The sequence below is a fragment of the Saimiri boliviensis genome, chromosome 4 (genome assembly GCF_048565385.1).
Source record: "Saimiri boliviensis isolate mSaiBol1 chromosome 4, mSaiBol1.pri, whole genome shotgun sequence".
Taxonomy (NCBI): domain Eukaryota; kingdom Metazoa; phylum Chordata; class Mammalia; order Primates; family Cebidae; genus Saimiri; species Saimiri boliviensis.
This window is the reverse complement of record NC_133452.1, coordinates 143,362,289-143,380,458: the sequence shown is the minus strand read 5'-3', so window position 1 is coordinate 143,380,458 and position 18,170 is coordinate 143,362,289. Positions and strand designations below refer to the sequence as shown.

The 18,170-nt window shown below is 43.7% G+C and overlaps 1 protein-coding gene across 5 annotated transcripts in view; it reads right to left on the bottom strand.

The window, feature by feature from the left end:
• CDYL (chromodomain Y like) overlaps positions 1-18,170 on the bottom strand; it is a 180,166-nt gene that overhangs the window by 50,681 nt on the left and 111,315 nt on the right. For all 5 annotated transcript variants that reach the window (XM_074398402.1, XM_074398401.1, XM_074398399.1 and 2 more), the window contains exon 2: positions 14,524-15,190. In XM_074398402.1, the coding sequence (XP_074254503.1) occupies positions 14,524-15,190 (667 nt within the window). The remainder of the gene's footprint in view (positions 1-14,523; positions 15,191-18,170) is intronic.

Sequence of the window (18,170 nt, the reverse complement as noted above, 5' to 3'; positions counted from 1 at the left end):
TTGATAATGTTCATGGTATGCTTTCATGCTATTCCTACACAATTCTTATGTTATCTTTAGAGGTAATGCCAAGTATGGGAAACAGCTACCAAACTTTGCTGAAAGTGTCATGCAAAGAAGGAAATGCTACAATTACAATGTGAATATGGAATACATCATTTAAAACTACATTAGCAAGATGAAAAATAATCTCTGTCCTATTTTACAGTGAATAAAAGTCATATCACCCGACCACAGGAGAGGCAGAGTTTCTCTTACCAGATAAAATGTACAACCCTCTTGCCATTATCAATATAATAATTGGGCTGAGAGGGGGTTACTTTAAAGTATATTTGAGAACCTAGTATGTTCCCATTAAAAATAAAAGTTCCCATTAAAGTTATAGACACTCCTCCTTAGAGACCACATCATCTTCCCATTTGATTTTGCAGTTTTACTAGGACTAAGTCACTTCTTTCAAGGCTTAAATCCCTGTAGCAACAATTCCCACAATGATTACCAGTGACAGTAGAAAGGTCTTATGATAGGAAATTATTCAGTTGGTGAAATGTATGTTTATGTGGGTGAGGGATACCCTAAAAGCCCTGACTTGATCACTATGCAATCTATGCATGTTACAAATGTGCAATTGTACCCCACACATTTATGCAAATAAAAAATAAATAAAAAGGGGAATAAATAAAATTTAAAAAAATGAAAAAGAAGGGGTCCCAGGAAAATGCAGGCAAAAGACCTGCAAAAAGCCAGTGCCGGGTGGGGGGAGGGATTGGGGGAAGCAAGTGGCTCCCAGCCACAAAACGTGAAAACGTGGCCCTTCAGCTCTAACCTACGTGGGGTCATTGGCTTCACTGGCACGATTCTCAAACACAAGTTTTATGACTGGCTTTCCCTTTCATTACTTCAAACTTAGCAGTCCATCCTCTTCCACTGCTTGTAAATATCCCCCCCACTGCCCACATGGAATTAAGCATGGCACTTCATAAAAGGTGCTGAAATGTGGCCTTCCTTGGTCACAGAATACATTTCTCACAATCATCTGAGCAGCTGAAAAGACAGTTCAGTTCTGTCTCATGGGAGAAGAGGCAGGCACCCACAGGCACATCATGTCTGAAGGTTCAGGTCACCCTGGGTAAATTGGCTGACGGAGCATCAAAGGCCAACGAACACAGTCCTGTAGACCGATAAGAACTCCTGAGTGGGTTTAACATTCCCATTCAGTCTGGAGAGGGTTGAAGAAAACAGTAAGCCATGCACAAACTCACTTGAGTCAGCAACCTAGTCAAGTAAACCCAGGTTCAATAAGACAGGCACATGGTCACTGTGACGCCATGCTACTACTGGGCTGGCTTTGTTTATCCAACGTGGCCTTCTCTGACTTCAGTAGTGCAGATTACACTGGGGGTGGAGCACTGAGCCGTCTGGGGCAGTGGTCACCATCCTAATGCTGTTGCTGGGATCAGTAGCTCACACAGAGACGGCTGACCACACAGGCACCATGGAGGTCTGCTAGTGATTAGACGTCTTCATTTCAGTGCATGGACTTTGTGACAATTATTTCTCAGCTGGGGGTGGGAATGAGGGGGACACAGTGCACAGCTCTAGTCTAAGTGGCTGATGTCGTCCTAAGTACAACCTGTAGCTGTACGACGAGGCCCAAAGCCACTTACAGCTTTTCTCCTGGGAACACACTTCCTCTTCTTGCTGCACAGACATAAATATGAACTTAAACTGCAGACAGAAAGTAGAGATGACTATGACTGAGGTAAACGGGTTGAGAGGGGGTTATTTTAAAGCATATTTGAGAACCTAGTATATTCCCATTTTTAAGAAGTTCTTTTTAAACACAAATAACTCTTAAATAACAAAGTAGGGAGGACAGACCAGATGTTATCATAAATAAACCTGATTGTAAAATGTTATCTTTCCAAAAGCAAGGCAGGGAAGGGCGCGGTGAATGGAAGAACTGAGTATCAAACCCACTTGCTCGGAAGAGCAAATACATCGTCCAGAAAATAATCAGGAGTAACACATACTTTGGAGGTATGATTTAAAGCGTTATCTTAATATTTCCTATTAAGAACACCTTGGCAGATCCATTTATGGTCTTAGACTGAGAGCCAATTACATCAGGTCCATATCACAGGAGGAGATGAGTATTCACTATATTGGGGTAATTACTTTTTAAACAGAGACAGTTTATCTCATTTGGTGTCTCACCACTCCACCAGGAGCAGGGCTGTACAATGATCAGTTTATTATCATCTCCTTAACAATAGTCTGACATCTGCTCTTGCCCTAGGGAATGCTGCCCACAACCGCAGGGCTGAACTTTCAACACTGCAGGGGCCCGGCCTCGGGTCTGCAGACAGCGTGGCACGGCTCTGTCAACCACAATGCTTTTCAAACGAACTCTATCATCAGAAACGAGGGCTTCTTTCTTACACATCCATTCTGCCAGGCTCTGAGCTCCTGGAAGTCAGGGGTTCTGTGTTGCCAAGCTCCAGTCCCATAGCCTGCCATGTGGGACATGTTTAACATGCATCTGATGAGGAGGCATGGAGCTTCCAGAAACTCTCCCAGACAGAGGGCTGATGTGTATATGGCATGGGACATAGAATGAATCCAAAACTAAAAGCAAGGTTTAAAAAGATGCCTCAAAACCTGAGGAAAAACTGTTTCAGGAACTCAGAAGCCATGGAATATAGCTACTCAGGAGCCAGCAACTGTGTGGATGCCAAGTGACATGAATCAAGTACAGCAGACTCCAGCTGCAGGGACCAAGACACCCAAAGCAGGAGAGAGGAGTGAGCCCAGGGCTCCACTAGGGCCAGAGACTGCTGGTGAGAAAGGACACAGAAACCATCTCCTCCCTCTAGCACCCGGGCCCTGGCAAGCCGCCAGGCACATCATGTGGTTAGACGGCAGGTTCTTGAATCATTTCACTTGTTGTTGAAGTTGAATGAACCCTTTAGGTAGAGTTTGCTCGGATAAAACAATATGATTTTCAATAAAATGCTAATTATCAAAGACATTTAAGATGAACCAAAGAAGAAGAAAGCACTTTCATCCACTCCACAGTTTAGTGGTCACCTATCATGTGGCAGGTAGCAGAAAAACTAGGACGAAATGTCTTGGTTCTTACTCTCAAAAAGTTCCCTTGAGCACTGGGCTGCAGCTGTGAAGAGGAATATATTAACTTCTCTTAACAGGACATGTGCACATACAGCAGGGAATGGAGCAGGAGCACAGGCCTGCTGACTCGTCTGATTTGGAGGAAGTCCCCTAAGTGCTTGGGGCAGCAGGAGCGTAGGGGCGCCTCTCGGTACCTTGGTAATCTGTCCCAGCTTCCCTGACAAATCGTTTTTTTTTTTAACTCTTCTTTTTAAAAGAAAAACACTAATAATGGAAGCAGAAGTGATAAAAAATCCTCCAGCAACTCACTCATGCACATGCAAACGTTCATTAAGCCCCTAATGTGTGTAAACAACTGGACTAGGCAACGTAGGAGATTCCTAAGACCATTAAAATATCTGCACTGCACGTTTCCATTCTACCATTTAAACGTTAAATGAATTTGTCCATCTACTCTGGATCTTTCTCTGGATATTTTAAAAACATCAGATGTTCTTTTTTCAGACTCTTCGAGGGAACTGGCTCCCATCCATCCAATCTAAGTACTCATGCCACTTTAGTTAAAGCACTCTCCACCCAAGGCAACAGAGCCTTGGAGAAGCGGACTCCCTGGCCCCTTCCTTCAAGGGCATCCTCATAAACAGTCCGTCTGTGTAATTAATGTGACTGACATGTAAAAGGTGACATATCAAATACGAAAGAGGGTAAATGCAGTGCCTAGCCCCCAAAGATAGGAGTATAAAAGGAGGAAGAGCACCTATTCAAAACGACAAAGTGCAGAGCTAGGCACAGTTCAGTCTCCTGAGGAACAGCATCGTGGGCACAGCTGTGCTGGGAGGAGGACTGGACTGTTTGAGAGGATCACCCAAACGCCAGAACATGACACTCATTCAAAGTATGACTGTCCAGGCCTGCTCACTCCCTATTGCCGTTTCTATTGTCACTAGCCCTGGCTTTCCCTTGGGGTATCTCCTCATCCCCTTCCTTCTAGGTTACAGAGTTTGGATGAAGTTGACCTCACTCCTTGAAACTTAGGAGGAAAAGAAGCCCCTTTTCTGTCTGGTCAGCTCAGAAGTCAGGGCGGCAGACCAGAGCTGCTGGGGCACCTTGCTTCCATGTGGGAAGGACTGGCCTGATTGAAGCAAGTGGAAGCTGGGGGTGGGGAGGGGATAGGGGAATAGTGGTAACTTCAGGCCACAAATCCAGCTGTGTGTGGATTTCGGTTCCATGAGCCAACAGATGCCATTTCATTTGGTTGTAGGCTTAAGCCACGGTGGGTTCAGTTTCACTCGCTTGAGACAGAAGCAAAAGTCTTGACTAACACAGTACTTAATAATATCAATTATACTTAGAAAAAAATCACTTGTCATCAGTGTGACACAGTACAAAGAACTAAATGGAAGTCAGGAGTAGTTTTAATGTGGAGTCTACATTCCCGCCAATTCTGCTGGTGACTTTGATCAAATCACTCCCTTTCACAAGCAGCCTCTTCTGTTAAACCAAGGATTCTCTGAAAGAGGAAGATGAATGTTGGAGGAACTAAAGACGGAACAAAGGCACCAGAATAGCATGCTCGGAAGAGGCTCAAGAGCCTATATCCTGTGTATATATAGCTGCTCTCAAGCTTAAGGTGTGGAGTGCCATTGGATGAATATTCCAGAAGGCCAGTTCCTGGCTGCAGCAAAAACAATGCAAATAGGAATACAGGAGACAAGAGAGATTTGTGACGGGCTCAATTACCAGTAGCACATGCAGCAACAAGAGCAAATACTAAATAAAAAAAGAAATTTAATTTGAAAATGTGATTTTCCCCCCTTTTGTCCTTGAATCAGCTAAAGTTCAAAAGGAGCAAAAACTGTAGTTAGAAATATTCCTTTTATGTCATCTGACCTAAGAAATCTAAATTTCTTTTTAATTATACTTTATAAAAGTCCAACATAATGAAATACACTTAGGTACATTCAAAACTGGGCAGGAACCATAAAATTAATGCAAATTAATTAGAGGTTTTCTAGTTCCTTATGGCAGGGCCTAGTGGGTCCTATATTCTCACTCCTGCCATGAAAGAACCAGTAGATGAGTGGGTGGGGAGGACCCTGAATCATGGACCTCTTTTTAGGCACTCCTTTTAGAAGCATGCATGTCACAGCTCACATATGCAGAGAAGATCAGTGTGGTCCCTGGGGAAGGACATGCTAATTCACAAAATTTTCGCATTTTGGAAGTTTAACCACCCATAAGAAAAACAGGCAAAAAAAGAAAAAAATACACACACACACACGCGCGTACACACACACACACATAAAGAGAGAGAGAAAATTAACAGGAGAATGAATGCAAACAGTCAATGAACCTGCAAAAACACTTTTCCTGTTTGAAAATTAAAACAAGGAGATAGCATTTTCTCATCTGCCAGACACTGAAAAACAGATTAAAATGTTGGTTAAGAATAGGTAAATGCGTACTTACCATCTTTACGACGTTTTTAGAAAGTAATTTGGCAACATCTATTAAAATCTCAAATCGATTACAGCCCTTGTGTTTTGCTATGATTTACAACAGAAGTTGCCAACTAATTCTCAAATAGTATAAAATATATCCTCAAGTAGGAAAAAAAAGTATATGCATATGTGCATGTGTATATAACCATATACGTATATGGGGGAGAAAGAGAGGAGAGGGAAAGTAATTGAGGCAAAATGTCAACAATTGGTGAATTTGGGTAAGGGATACTTTATGGGTATTTTTGGTACTGGTCTTGTAACTTCTAAGTTTGAAATCATATTTATAAAAAGTTTAGAACGTAAAAAGATATAATTTGAGTCTTAAAATAGAAAGTTCTCCAAGACATGACGTTAAATAAAAAGAGCAAATGTTAAGAACAAATTATGGGGCTGGGCACAGTGGCTCATGCCTGTAATCCCAGCACTTTGGGAGGCCGAGGTGGGTGGATCATGAGGTCAGGAGTTCAAGACCAGACTGGTCAACATGGTGAAACCATGTCTCTACTAAAAATTACAAAAATTAGCTGGGCATGGTGGCTCGTGCCTATAATCCCAGCTACCTGAGAGGCTGAGGTAGGAGAATTGCTTGAACTGGGACCAGGGAGGTGGAGGTTGCAGTGAGCCAAGGTCGAGCCATTGCATTCCAGCCTGGGCTACAGAGTGAGACTCCATCTCAAAAATAAAAACCAAACCCCCCCCCACCAAAAAAAAACCAAAAAAAAAACCCCAACAAATTATGTAATACAATCTCATATAAAAAGAGTATAAATTCATAGAAAAAGACATAGAAAGGATATACATCAAACTAGTGATATTCCCTCTGGGGAATTTGGTATTCAGGGGAGGTAATAGTGAACTCTTATATTTGGCTCAAAGTACTTCTAAATTACTTGTTAAAAAATGTATGAAATTTATATATTTTGTAGACATGTCTGCAGCTGTGACATCAATTAAATTTCATGTGAAGGGAAAAAACCCTCAAAGTCTGCCGCAGGGATTCTTAGAGTAAGAAGGGAAACACTCCTTGAGAAACCCTGGTTCCATATCCAGAGAGAAGTGGTCACTGGACTTGACACAGCCCACACTTGACTCCTTACCTTGGAATATGGCTGCTTAAGAGTTGGCAGGGTTCATTCCCTAAACTTCTGACAGGAATCAGAATATGCAATTCCAAAATATCACACTTTTGAATAAGGATTATTTTGGGCTAAAGGCAACTGAGAAGCAACAGTTGCAGGAAGAAATCTCTGCCCGCTCCATTTCTGCCTAAAAAGGGCTTAAATTCCTATTCGTAAAGGTATTCCCACTTTCCTATAGCAGGAAAAGGAAAACGAATAATCCTCAGAGAGAAGAAACTGAGACAAGAGTGCCTCAACAGACCTTACTAAAACAGCCTTTCTCTTCCATTAGTTTCCCGTATATCTATTTCCCCACATTTTACCACCCCCAAGAAGCCTAAAAACTGGGGTAGGAATTTCTCCACGATTTATCATCCTTTGTTAAAATGGTATATAGGCTCTCAAGCCTAACCACTTCTTTGGGGTTTCCTCGTGGAGATCCCTTGGGCTCAAAAAACTTAAAACACCAATTAAATGTGTATGTTGTTTTCTCCTGTTAATATGTCTTTTGTCACTGTAATTCACAGGTCCCAGCCAAAAATCTAAGAGGATAGAGGGAATACTCTCCTTCCTCCTACACTTTTTGGGCTAGCTGAACTTGTTATATTTATTTTTACATAAAATCAGGAGATGATTACAAAAGGAGAGCTGATGCCTCAAGGAAAACTACATTGGAGGATCTGGAAAGGATCTAGACTAAAAACTAGTGTCAAGCCAGGTGTGAGAAAATGAGAAAAATCAAAAAGGCTGGGCTGTACTCAGATTTGTAGGTACACCTAAGGTTTGCTCTGCTTTAAAGAAATCAGAACTGGTAATATAAGTGATACATTATGAACATGCTTTACACAAGAGAGGACTGCAGGCAACGAATCCATACTCAAAGGGCCTTGGCTCTTCCAGCAAGTGGCAAATGCAAGCACTCCCTTCTAAAGAGCCTTGGCTCTGTGAAAAATAATGCATATTTATTAAGTTTAAAATAAAATGATTATGGTGTGCATGTTTTTAAAGATTCCTGGGAGTAAACATACTGGCTCTGGCTGGACAAGAGCATCTTCTCTACCGGCTCTGTGCCTGAAACTCTGCACTAGACTTCTTAAGCACATGGAGGTTTGAAGATCACTGTGCTCGCCTGGAAGAACACAGGACCTCACCTGTTGCTGGCAGTCACGTCATTCTGCCTGAGGATACCTATCAAACGCTTAGAAAGTAGGGAGGCTGTGCATTTGCTTGTCTCAAAGGACTACTCCCCTCTCATTTGATTTTTAGCTTCTGGACCCTTTCCTTGTGCAAGTGGGTTTGCTCTTGAAAGGAATAAGCAAGAAAACATGTGGAAGCCTCTAGCACGGACCCATTATATAAGACGTGTCAATCATTTGTGGGATTTCAAACTGAAATCTTTCTTGATCAAACCCTCAAACACACTTCTTTCCCCCCCCCCCCCCCAAGAAGAAATCTTGCTCTGTCACTCAGGCTGGAGGGCAGTGGCACGATCTTGGCCCACTGCAACCTCTGCCTCCCGGGTTCAAGTGATTCTTCTACCTTAGCCTACCAAGCAGCTGGGACTACAAGCATGTGCCACTATGCATGGCTAATTTTTATATTCAAACACACTTCTAATTGCCTGTTTGCTGTAACTTGACTTCAAATGTCTCTTCAAGTGGAGGTTTCCTGCTGTGGCCCCAGTGAACAGCTGCTACCTCTAGGGACTGGTCTGCTGCCTTTTTTTTTTTGAGACAGGGTCTTCCTCTGTGGACCAGGCTGGAGTACAGTGGTGCAATCATAGTTCACTGTAGACTTGACCTCCTGGGCTCACGCAATCCTCCCCACCTCAGCCTCTTGAGTAGCTGGGACTACAGGCATGTAGTCACCATGCCTGGATTTGTTTTTTTTTTTTTTTTTTTGAGACGGAGTTTCGCTCTTGTTACCCAGGCTGGAGTGCAATGGCGCGGTCTCGGCTCACCGCAACCTCCGCCTCCTGGGCTCAGGCAATTCTCCTGCCTCAGCCTCCTAAGTAGCTGGGATTACAGGCACGCGCCACCACGCCCAGCTAGTTTTTTGTATTTTTAGTAGAGACGGGGTTTCACCATGTTGACTAGGATGGTCTCGATCTCTCGACCTCGTGATCCACCCGCCTCGGCCTCCCAAAGTGCTGGGATTACAGGCTTGAGCCACCGCGCCCGGCCCGATTTGTTTTTTTTTAAAAACACACCTTCAAAACCTAGGAAAATATTTTTTATTTTTATAAAGATAAGGTTTTACTATGTTACCTAGGCTGGTCTTGAACTCCTGGCCTCAATCTATCCTGCTTCAGCTTCCCAAAGAGGTGCGATTACAGATGTGAGCATCCACACCTGGCCTGGCCTTCTGACTTCATAATTTTCCCTGGGGTTAAGTTCTAATTTCAGAGACTAAATCATAAAGGGCCTTGAAAGCCCTGGGACTCTTTCTAGAGGGCAGCTGTTGAGTTGCCTCTTAGGCTTTCCTGATAAGCACAGTGAAAAGGGAAAGGGATCATCTATCCATATTCTTACTGAGAGGAAATCACACTCCAGCTCCTCAGAAGCAGCCAGGATTTCCTGAACACTTTCTCCTGGGAGCTACCTTTGGTTGAAATGTTCATGAAATGTAACACGTGCTAAGGTATTAATATTTCCTCAGTCACTGCCTACTAGGTGCTGTTGGCTTCCATTTGAAATCCAAAAGCCAACCCTATGTCATAACACTGATCAGGTTTACACCTATTTAAGTTTGCTAATAGCATTTTCTGAAATTTCATACTTACGGAATGATGATGAATTATATATTTAAATTCATAAAAGAGCAAATTCATGATAATCCAGTTTTTAAAAGCAATTACTTCTTTTGTAGTATTAATTCACAGGGCAATTAAAATAGCAAGAAATCATCATTAGCACTGATAAAGAAGAGAGAAAAGACAGCTTCATCACCTAAATTTTAGATTTTCTCATAATAGATATATATATTGAGATGGAATCTCACTCTGTTGCCCAGGCTGGAGTGCAGTGGCACAATCTTGGCTCACTGCAACATCCACCCTCTGGGTTCAAGCGATTCTCCTGCCTCAGCATACTGAGCAGCTGGGATTACAGGCACATGCCACCATACCTGGCTAATTTTTGTATTTTTAGTACAGACGGGGTTTCGCCATGTTGGTCAAGCTGCTCTTGAACTCCTGACCTCATGATCCACCCGCCGTGGCCTCCCAAAGTGCTGGGATTACAGGCATGAGCTACCACGCCTGGCCGAATTTCTCGTATTTCTGAGTGAAATAATATATTCATCATTTAAACCTTTGTGTCATACTTAAAATAATTAAAAGGCAAACACACATATGGTTATTCTATAAAAGTAAACGGGTATGTGTGAAAACACTCCAGAAACTCTCATTCTTTGGGTTAACAGATATTCAAATATTTGTTGCTTTTGGTGGCAAAAATATCCCTTCAGTACACGATTAATGTTTTGAATAGGAGATGGTTCATTTTCCAATGATTCCACCAGTAACTACTTCAATTAGTTTTAGAAAAACAAATCAGTTTTCTTATGTAGCTTTAAAATTAATTTGGAAAGTAAAAAAAATGCTTAAAAAGTGTCAGTGAAACAACAGCCTACCAGAGCTAGCTTCAGTGTGGCTTCTCCTCATTCAGAAGGATGTGCCCAGAAGGCAAAGGAGGGCTTTCTGGAACGTCTGTCTTTCTGGCCATATACATTATTTCAATAGAATTTCTCCCTTCCTGCTTTCCTTCCCTTCTCTCTGAGCCAGACACCTGGGCCACAAATGACTCCTTACAACCCGTGTCTTCACTGCGCACCCATTCTACTGGAATCACTCCTTCCTCCTTTCCTGTACACCCACTCTACTGGAATCATTCCTTCCTCATTCCATGAGCACCCATTTTGCTGAAATCATTCCTTCCTCCTTCCCTGCAAACCCATTCTACTGGAATCATTCCTTCCTCCTTTCCTGAGCACTCATTCTGCTGAAATCATTCCTCCCTCATTCCATGAGCACCCATTCTACTGGAATCATTCCTTCCTCCTTCCCTGCACAACCATTCTACTGGAATCATTCCTTCCTACTTCCCTGCACACCCATTCTACTGGAATCATTCCTTCCTCCTTCCCTGCACAACCATTCTACTGGAATCATTCCTTCCTACTTCCCTGCACACCCATTCTACTGGAATCATTCCTTACTCTTTCCCTGGGTACCCATTCTACTAGAATCATTCCTTCCTCCTTTCCTGAGCACCCATTCTGCTGGAATCATTCCTTCCTCAAGTACTTGCAGAGCACTGACTACATGGCAGGTGCCATTCTGGGCATAATTCGACTTAGTCTGGAAAAGCAAAATGCTTTCTTGGAGCTTACGTTCTAGCAAAGAGTGTAACAAGGCTCTTCTCTGCACGGGGACCAAGGCAGCCACAGCACTGAACCTCCCGAATCTGCGGGAGGCCTGCTGTCAGGGGCTCCACCAGCTTTGCAGCTGCTTTTCTTCCAGAAAGGCTCCGCCTCGTTAATCTACAAGCCTGATTTAGATCAAGGCCATAGGGGATGTCATTCACCACTGTCCTAAAAATGGTCCCTAAAGGGTTCTATTTTCCTCTAACAAGAGATTATATTCTCAGCAGCATACAGGGCTCAGGGCTGATCTGACCAGCGCCCAGTCAGAAGTGAGAGAGGGACAGAGAGATCATAGCTTTGGAGAAAAATGATGGCGAGAGCCTTGAAAAAATAGTCATTCCCACCCCAATCTCCCAACGCCACAGAACGAGGTAACATAATTTAAGATTCTATGCTTATACTTGTCCCTCTTGGTTTAACCAATGCTACCATGTGGATGTTTTTTAAAGAGGAAGTCACTAAATCCTCATTTAAATAGAAGCCATTACTTTCCTTATCTAAGACATGTAAAGGAATGAAGGTTTTTGCTGCAAATTGTTTCACACGTGGTGAAAGCGGAAAGTGGAACTGGCGAGGGCTGCATTTCACTTTGAAAGAACTAACACATGAGAGGGAATCAAAGCAAGACTGCACTGGAGGCGGGGACCAACCAAAACTGGACCTACAGGTTAAGGACTAGGGCTCTTAATCTTGTTGGCACAAAGTTTTGAAAATCAAGAGTTCCCTCAACAAAAAATGCACACACACATACACACACACACACACACACACACACACACACACACATATATATATACACACACACACACACACACACACACATACAACTTCTGTGGACAAAAAAGGGGGCCTACAAATCTATAGCCTTCTAAGAGCAGAGATCAGGTGTTCTCTCTGTAAAGAGCTAGGCAGGCCAAGCGTGGTGGCTCATGCCTGTAATCCAGCACTTTGGGAAGCTGAGGTGGGCGGATCACTTGAGGCCAGGAGTTCGAGACCAGCCTGGCCAACATGGTGAAATCCCGTCTCTACCAAAAATACAAAAATTAGCTGGGTGGTGGTAGAAGTAAATGAATGGATAGCTCCATTCATTCATAGTAATGGATGGTTAGCTGTGTTCTAATAAAACTTTATGTATGAACACAGAAATCTTGATTTCTTATATTTTCACGTTAGTAAATAATCCTGTTGATTTTCTTTTCCCCAAACATTAGGAAACGTAAAATCCATTCTGAGCTTGCAGGCCATACAAAACCAGTAGCAAGGTACAGTCAATCCCACAGGCTATCGATCATCAATCCTTCTTGGTAGTACCAGAGTCCAGCACCGTGCCTGGCCCCCAGATTATCGATGAAGATGGAGGTGCTTATCTGTCCAGGAGGCATGAAGCAATGCTGGGAAGAACGCCAGAGGGGCACTGAGGCACACGCTCTGGTTCCCCTCTGGCTCCAGTTCTCTCCATGAACATCATCTTCTCTTTGAACTTGATTTCCCTAACTGCAAAATAGAGTGTGCATTAAGTGAGTCCCTTCTACCTCTGAACTTCTCTGACCCCTCACATGCAACTACGTAAGAGAAAACTGTATCCATGAGGTCAACAACATAGGAAGCCAAACCTGCAAACAAGTTCACAAGCTCCAGATGAAGGCAAAACTGAAGCTGGGAAAAGGCAGCATTTGGGTCAAGTGTGCATCTGAGAAACACTGGCAAGATGGCAATTTACTGTCAAAAGGAAACCTCAGAATTCAGTTCATATTCCACTTCTTTGCTACACAAGGGCCTGGGCCAAGGTGAAAACTTGTTGAATGCATCACAGCAGGATGGTTAGGATGTCTTAGTCAACACTTCCCTTTAGAGGAAAACGGCTCTCCAAACAAACCAACACCATAGTATTTTGTTTGCTATTATTCTACCAAGCTTAGGTTGGGGAGATACACACAGGCAAAGAGACAATTTCTTTTTTTTTTTTTGAGACGGAGTTTCATTCTGTCATCCTGGCTGGAGTGCAATGGCACCTTCTCAGCTCACTGCAACCTCTGCCTCCTGAGTTCAAGTGATTCTCGTGCCTCAGCCTCCTGAGTAGCTGGCATTACAGGCATGTGCCACCACGCCCAGCTAATTTTTGTATTTTTAGTAGAGACGGGGTTTCATCATGTTGGCCAGGCTGGTCTTGAACTCTTGACCTCACGTGTTCCACCCGCCACAGCCTCCCAAAGCGTTGAGATTATAGGGGTGAGCCACTGCACCAGCTAAAGAGACAATTTTAAGACTATAATGCAGAAGGAAGAGAGATGAGAGGGCCAGGTGGTGGGGGAGGGGGAGGGGGGGTGCTGAGCAGCTGGAGACAAGGGCAGTGTACGGCCCTGGTGCTGACAGAAAGAGGGAGCCAGAGGGCAGGGGAGGGCCGGGTCACAGACCTGCAGGGCACACCTGCTACTGCAGGCCAGCTGGGGGTGGGGGTGCCAGTGGGTACCACCCTTGTCTGAGAATGACTGAAAATGGATGGGAGCGGTAAGAAGGCAGGAAGCAGGAAGCCCTATTAGAAAGCTCCAGCCGGTGAGAAGCCATGAGGACTTCAAGTGAGGCAGGGCCAGGGCCCGGCTGGGAGAAATCTGTGTTAAGAGAATTAACAACTGTGGCTGGCGTGGCACGGCAAGTGCAAAGGAGCCACCTGTGTGAACTCCCAGTTGTGCTGTTCTGGGAAATGGACAGGTCATAGGACAACCAAGGCAGCTGCAGCACCCAGGAGCAGGGCTGGTGTGAGAGCAAAAGCGATGACACCACCTGTTCCAGGCAGGCTCGGCTCTGACGGGAGGAGCGATGGCACCCACACTGCCGATCAGCCCAGAAATGAGCCCAGCTCCCAAAGGCCCCAATGGCTTAGCAGTGCCCTCGCTGAAAGGCATTCCTGCTTATTCAAATGGGTGAGCAAAACAAAAACCAGCACTTCTAAATCAATGCTGGCCACACTTAGAAGAAAACACTGAACAGGAGAAGAGAAGAGATGAAACGAGACTCAGCACCTAAGAGGTGAAGAAAGGTAGACAGCTCCGGAAACGTGCTGTAAAAGTTATCCACCTAACCTAGTTAGAGGGAGATATGTTTAAAGCAAGTCAGTGTGGTAGCAGTCTGTGGATGGCGCAATAGAACGAGACAACTAGTGCTGATTTAAGAGAAATGCCAAAGGCTTCAAGCGAAGAAAGGAGAAGCTGGCAAAATCTCTACAAGGCTCCAGCAGACGCCGTGGGAATCCCCGGACTCTCCATAGCTCGGGGCCTCATCTCTAGAGAAGGACCCACGCCCTCTGGGATCACCGCGGAGCTCCAGTCCACTCCCCAGACACTCACCTTTCCCGTTAACGGCTAAGCCTGTGGCCATGGCTGCAGTCACCGGGCCGGGCACCTGAGGCACTAGCGGGTGTATCCGGGGCCTGCTCCCCATCCTGGCCCGCTCGGCACCGGGGCCCAATAAAGCTCCGACCGGCTTTTCTGCTGCCACTTCAGGTGCCACTGTGTCCTCCTGACCCTGCTCGACGGGGTCCAGTTTCTCGGGGCTCTCGCTCTGAAAGCCGTCCACTGCGGTCCTGCTCTTAATGGGGCTCTTAGGCACGAGGATCTTGATACCTGACTTTGCTAGGTCCATGTTCTTCCGGCTGGAGAGAGATGGAGCTGTGTTCTTCCTGAACTTCTGGCTGGCAGCAAACAGCTGGCTGTTTTTGGATTCATGGTCTTTCCCAATCACGAGTGCCTTAGAAGAGGTCTTAGAAAAGTTGCTGTTGGTGGATCTGGAGATTTGTTTCCTAGCATTGTTCGGAGAGGTCCTGTTTGTTCTGGTCAATGTGCTCTCTTTCTGCTTCTCCGTGTGGCGTCTGTTGAAATCGTGGATGTATTCCTCACAGTTGACGAGGTGCTGCTCCGGCTCCCAAGTGTCATCTTCGCTGTCATAGCCTTTCCACCGAACCAAATACTCTGTCTTCCCTTTTTTATTTTTCCTTTTGTCAACAATCCTTTCAACCTGTTTATAAAAGGAAAAAAAAAAGTTTTAAAAAAATCAAAAATTTTCTGGAAAAGCACAAGCATAATTAACAGCATCAAAAATAGCACAAACTACAATAGATTATAAAAATGATCTCTTCTCCAACCCCAATAAAACAGTAATAGGCCATTTGGGGTGTGAGCAATTTCCCTGAAAGTAAGTCAAACAAGATGCTAAAATTTTATGATGAGACATGTGGCCATGCATTAGGTGGCTTATGTTTTAGTGACTGAAAGGGGCTCTCTGTTATGTCTGTGTTGAAGCCTGACCATGGAGCTGGTTTCCACACTCATGGCTGGAGCAGCCTGAGGCATCTGCAGCTGTGCCTGGTCATCCCAGGGTACCAGCAGCAGGGACCCAAGCAAGGCCTGGAGTGGTGACGGCAACGAGCTACAAGGGTCTGAGAACCTTCTGTGGGTGAAACCGCCATCAAAGAAACATATGATCTGTATCACAGCATCATTCAGAAGCACTCAAAACTAAAAAGATCAACAGAGAACATCATACTTGATTGTAATAAAACAGTCTAGAGCTATCAGGTTATTTTCAAATCTTAGTTTTAATTAATTTTACACTAACAGCTTTCAGTGGAGATGCTGTTAATCGTTGAAATGGATGACCAATACATGCTGGATCAAAGCTATCAACTCACACCACCCTGCCTTGTAACCATGTTTTATCACTGTGACAAATTCTTCTACCTTAACATCCTGAGTGTAAATGGAAGAGAGATCTTCCACAACTCACATGAACAAGAATTATCTGACACAGTGTCTCCATATGTTATTGGAGAAATACCTCGAATCTGTTGTTACATCAGAAGTTAATACAAAAGCATCAGCTCACTTCCCGGCAGCAGTATGTGACTCTGTATCTTGTGGACAGAGGCCTACAGCCACATAGCAGCTCTTTAATTGAGAATGCAAAGGTCTGAGCCCATCAATTATTAAGAACATCGGTTCATTGATGTTAGAGGCAGAGGTAGGTCAGACACACAATGGCATGCCTGGTTCTCTAACATCCCCCAATACTGGAGCCTAATGAGTAGAAGTGCAGGCAATTGTGGGGAACAGGAGAATATCCCATCCCCATCATTTACTCTCAAAGAAACAAAAAGCTCTCCAGTGTATCTAACGGAGATACAGAAAATAGAGGCCCTTAACTACTGAACAGCATAAAATTAAATATATATTATTGCTTCTGAGCAAAAAAGGATTAGGAACAGCAAGACCTTAGCTCATCATAGGGCCAATTTCGTGTCTGACAGATCTCCACAGAGTCAGTAATTAATGTCAGGTCAGCAAGTGCGAGTCCACACAGTCCATAACATAGCAGGGAAAGCTTTTGAAAGTGATTTTTCAACTGCTCCTTCAGTTGTGAATAGTTGTGTATAAGGGTGTATTTCAATTTAAAAGATATATTTCTGGAAAAGTCCATGTAAATGATGTTTTTGCAGAAACAGTTTAAGAGTTTTCAATGAAAAGGGGAAAAGAGATTATGTCTTACAGGAAAGCTATGTTTCATGCTCCCTCCTCCCCTGCCCAACCAACGTTCAATCAATTTCCACTCCAGAAGCGGGCAGTATACTAGAGTATACTCCTGTTTGCTTTCCTCCGTTTCCTTAGAGCTGAGGCAGGAGCCTCGTGGAACACAGTGCACAGTGCATTTCTTTCCATTTCCTTCTTAACCATGTCTCACTAGATTCCCCAGGGCCGGCAACCCCTGGGGAATCTGCAGCTGCCAGGCCCCCAGGAGATCCTGTTCCTCCCTCCTAGGCAACTGAGCAAAGAGGAAGAGCAACAGTAGCCTCCACAGATATGGGTAGGTGTGTGCTCCATTTTTAGGTACACTCAGTGGCTAGACTGAGTAGTCACGGGGGACGCATCAGACCAGAAGTTGGCAAACTTTACATAAAGTGCCAAACAGTAAACGTTTTAGGCGTATGGGTCATCTCATCTCCCAACCACTCAACCCTGCTCCTGTAGCAAGGAAGTAGCCAGGTACAATATGTAATAAATGAAATGGCATTAAACGAAGACAAAAACTCTATCTATGGACACTAAAATTTGAATTTTGTAACTGTCACACATCATAAAATATTATTACTCTTTTGCTTTTTTACAGCTATTAAGAAAATGTGAAAACATTCTTCGAGTTAACCGGCAGGCAGCCATAGCTTGCGATCTCAGCATCAGACTGTGAAGGAGCAGTAAGACATCCAGGGGCAAGCAAGCTGCTCCATTAATTCCTGTGATGGAAACATTATGCAATTCTGACAAGGAGACAACTCTCTACCCAACAACAGCAGAATATACATTCTTCTCAAGCACACACACAGGACACTCGCCAGCACAGACCATATGCTAAGTCTTAAGATAAGCTCAGTACATCTAAAAGGATTGCAATCATGCAAAGTTCTAGCTCCAAATGGGGATGATACTGAAAATAACAAAGAAGTTGGGAAAATTCATAAATATGCAGAAATTAAACAACCCATGCTAAATCATCAATGGGCCAGCTCCCCCCAAAATATCTCATGGAAGTTGGAAACCTTGAGATAACAAAAACAATACAACATACTAAAACTTGTGGAATTCAGCAAAAGCAGTAATGGGAGGGAAATTTCTACCAGTAAACACCTACACTGAAAAGAAAGACCTCAAATCAATAACCTAACCCTTTACCTTCAGACACTGGCAAAAAAGCAAACTAAACCCAAGGCAAGCAGAAGAAAGGAAATATAATTTAGAACTTAATAAACAGAAGAATAATATTTAAATAGCAACAAAACCAAAAGTTTCTTTTAAAAAAAATTAATAAAACTGACAAACTTTCAGTTATTCTGATTAAGAAAAACAGAACACTCATATTTCTAACACCAGGAATTAAAGAGGGAACATTACTACAAGCCATATGGAAATGAAAATAATTATAATACTAAGAATAACTCTATGCCAAT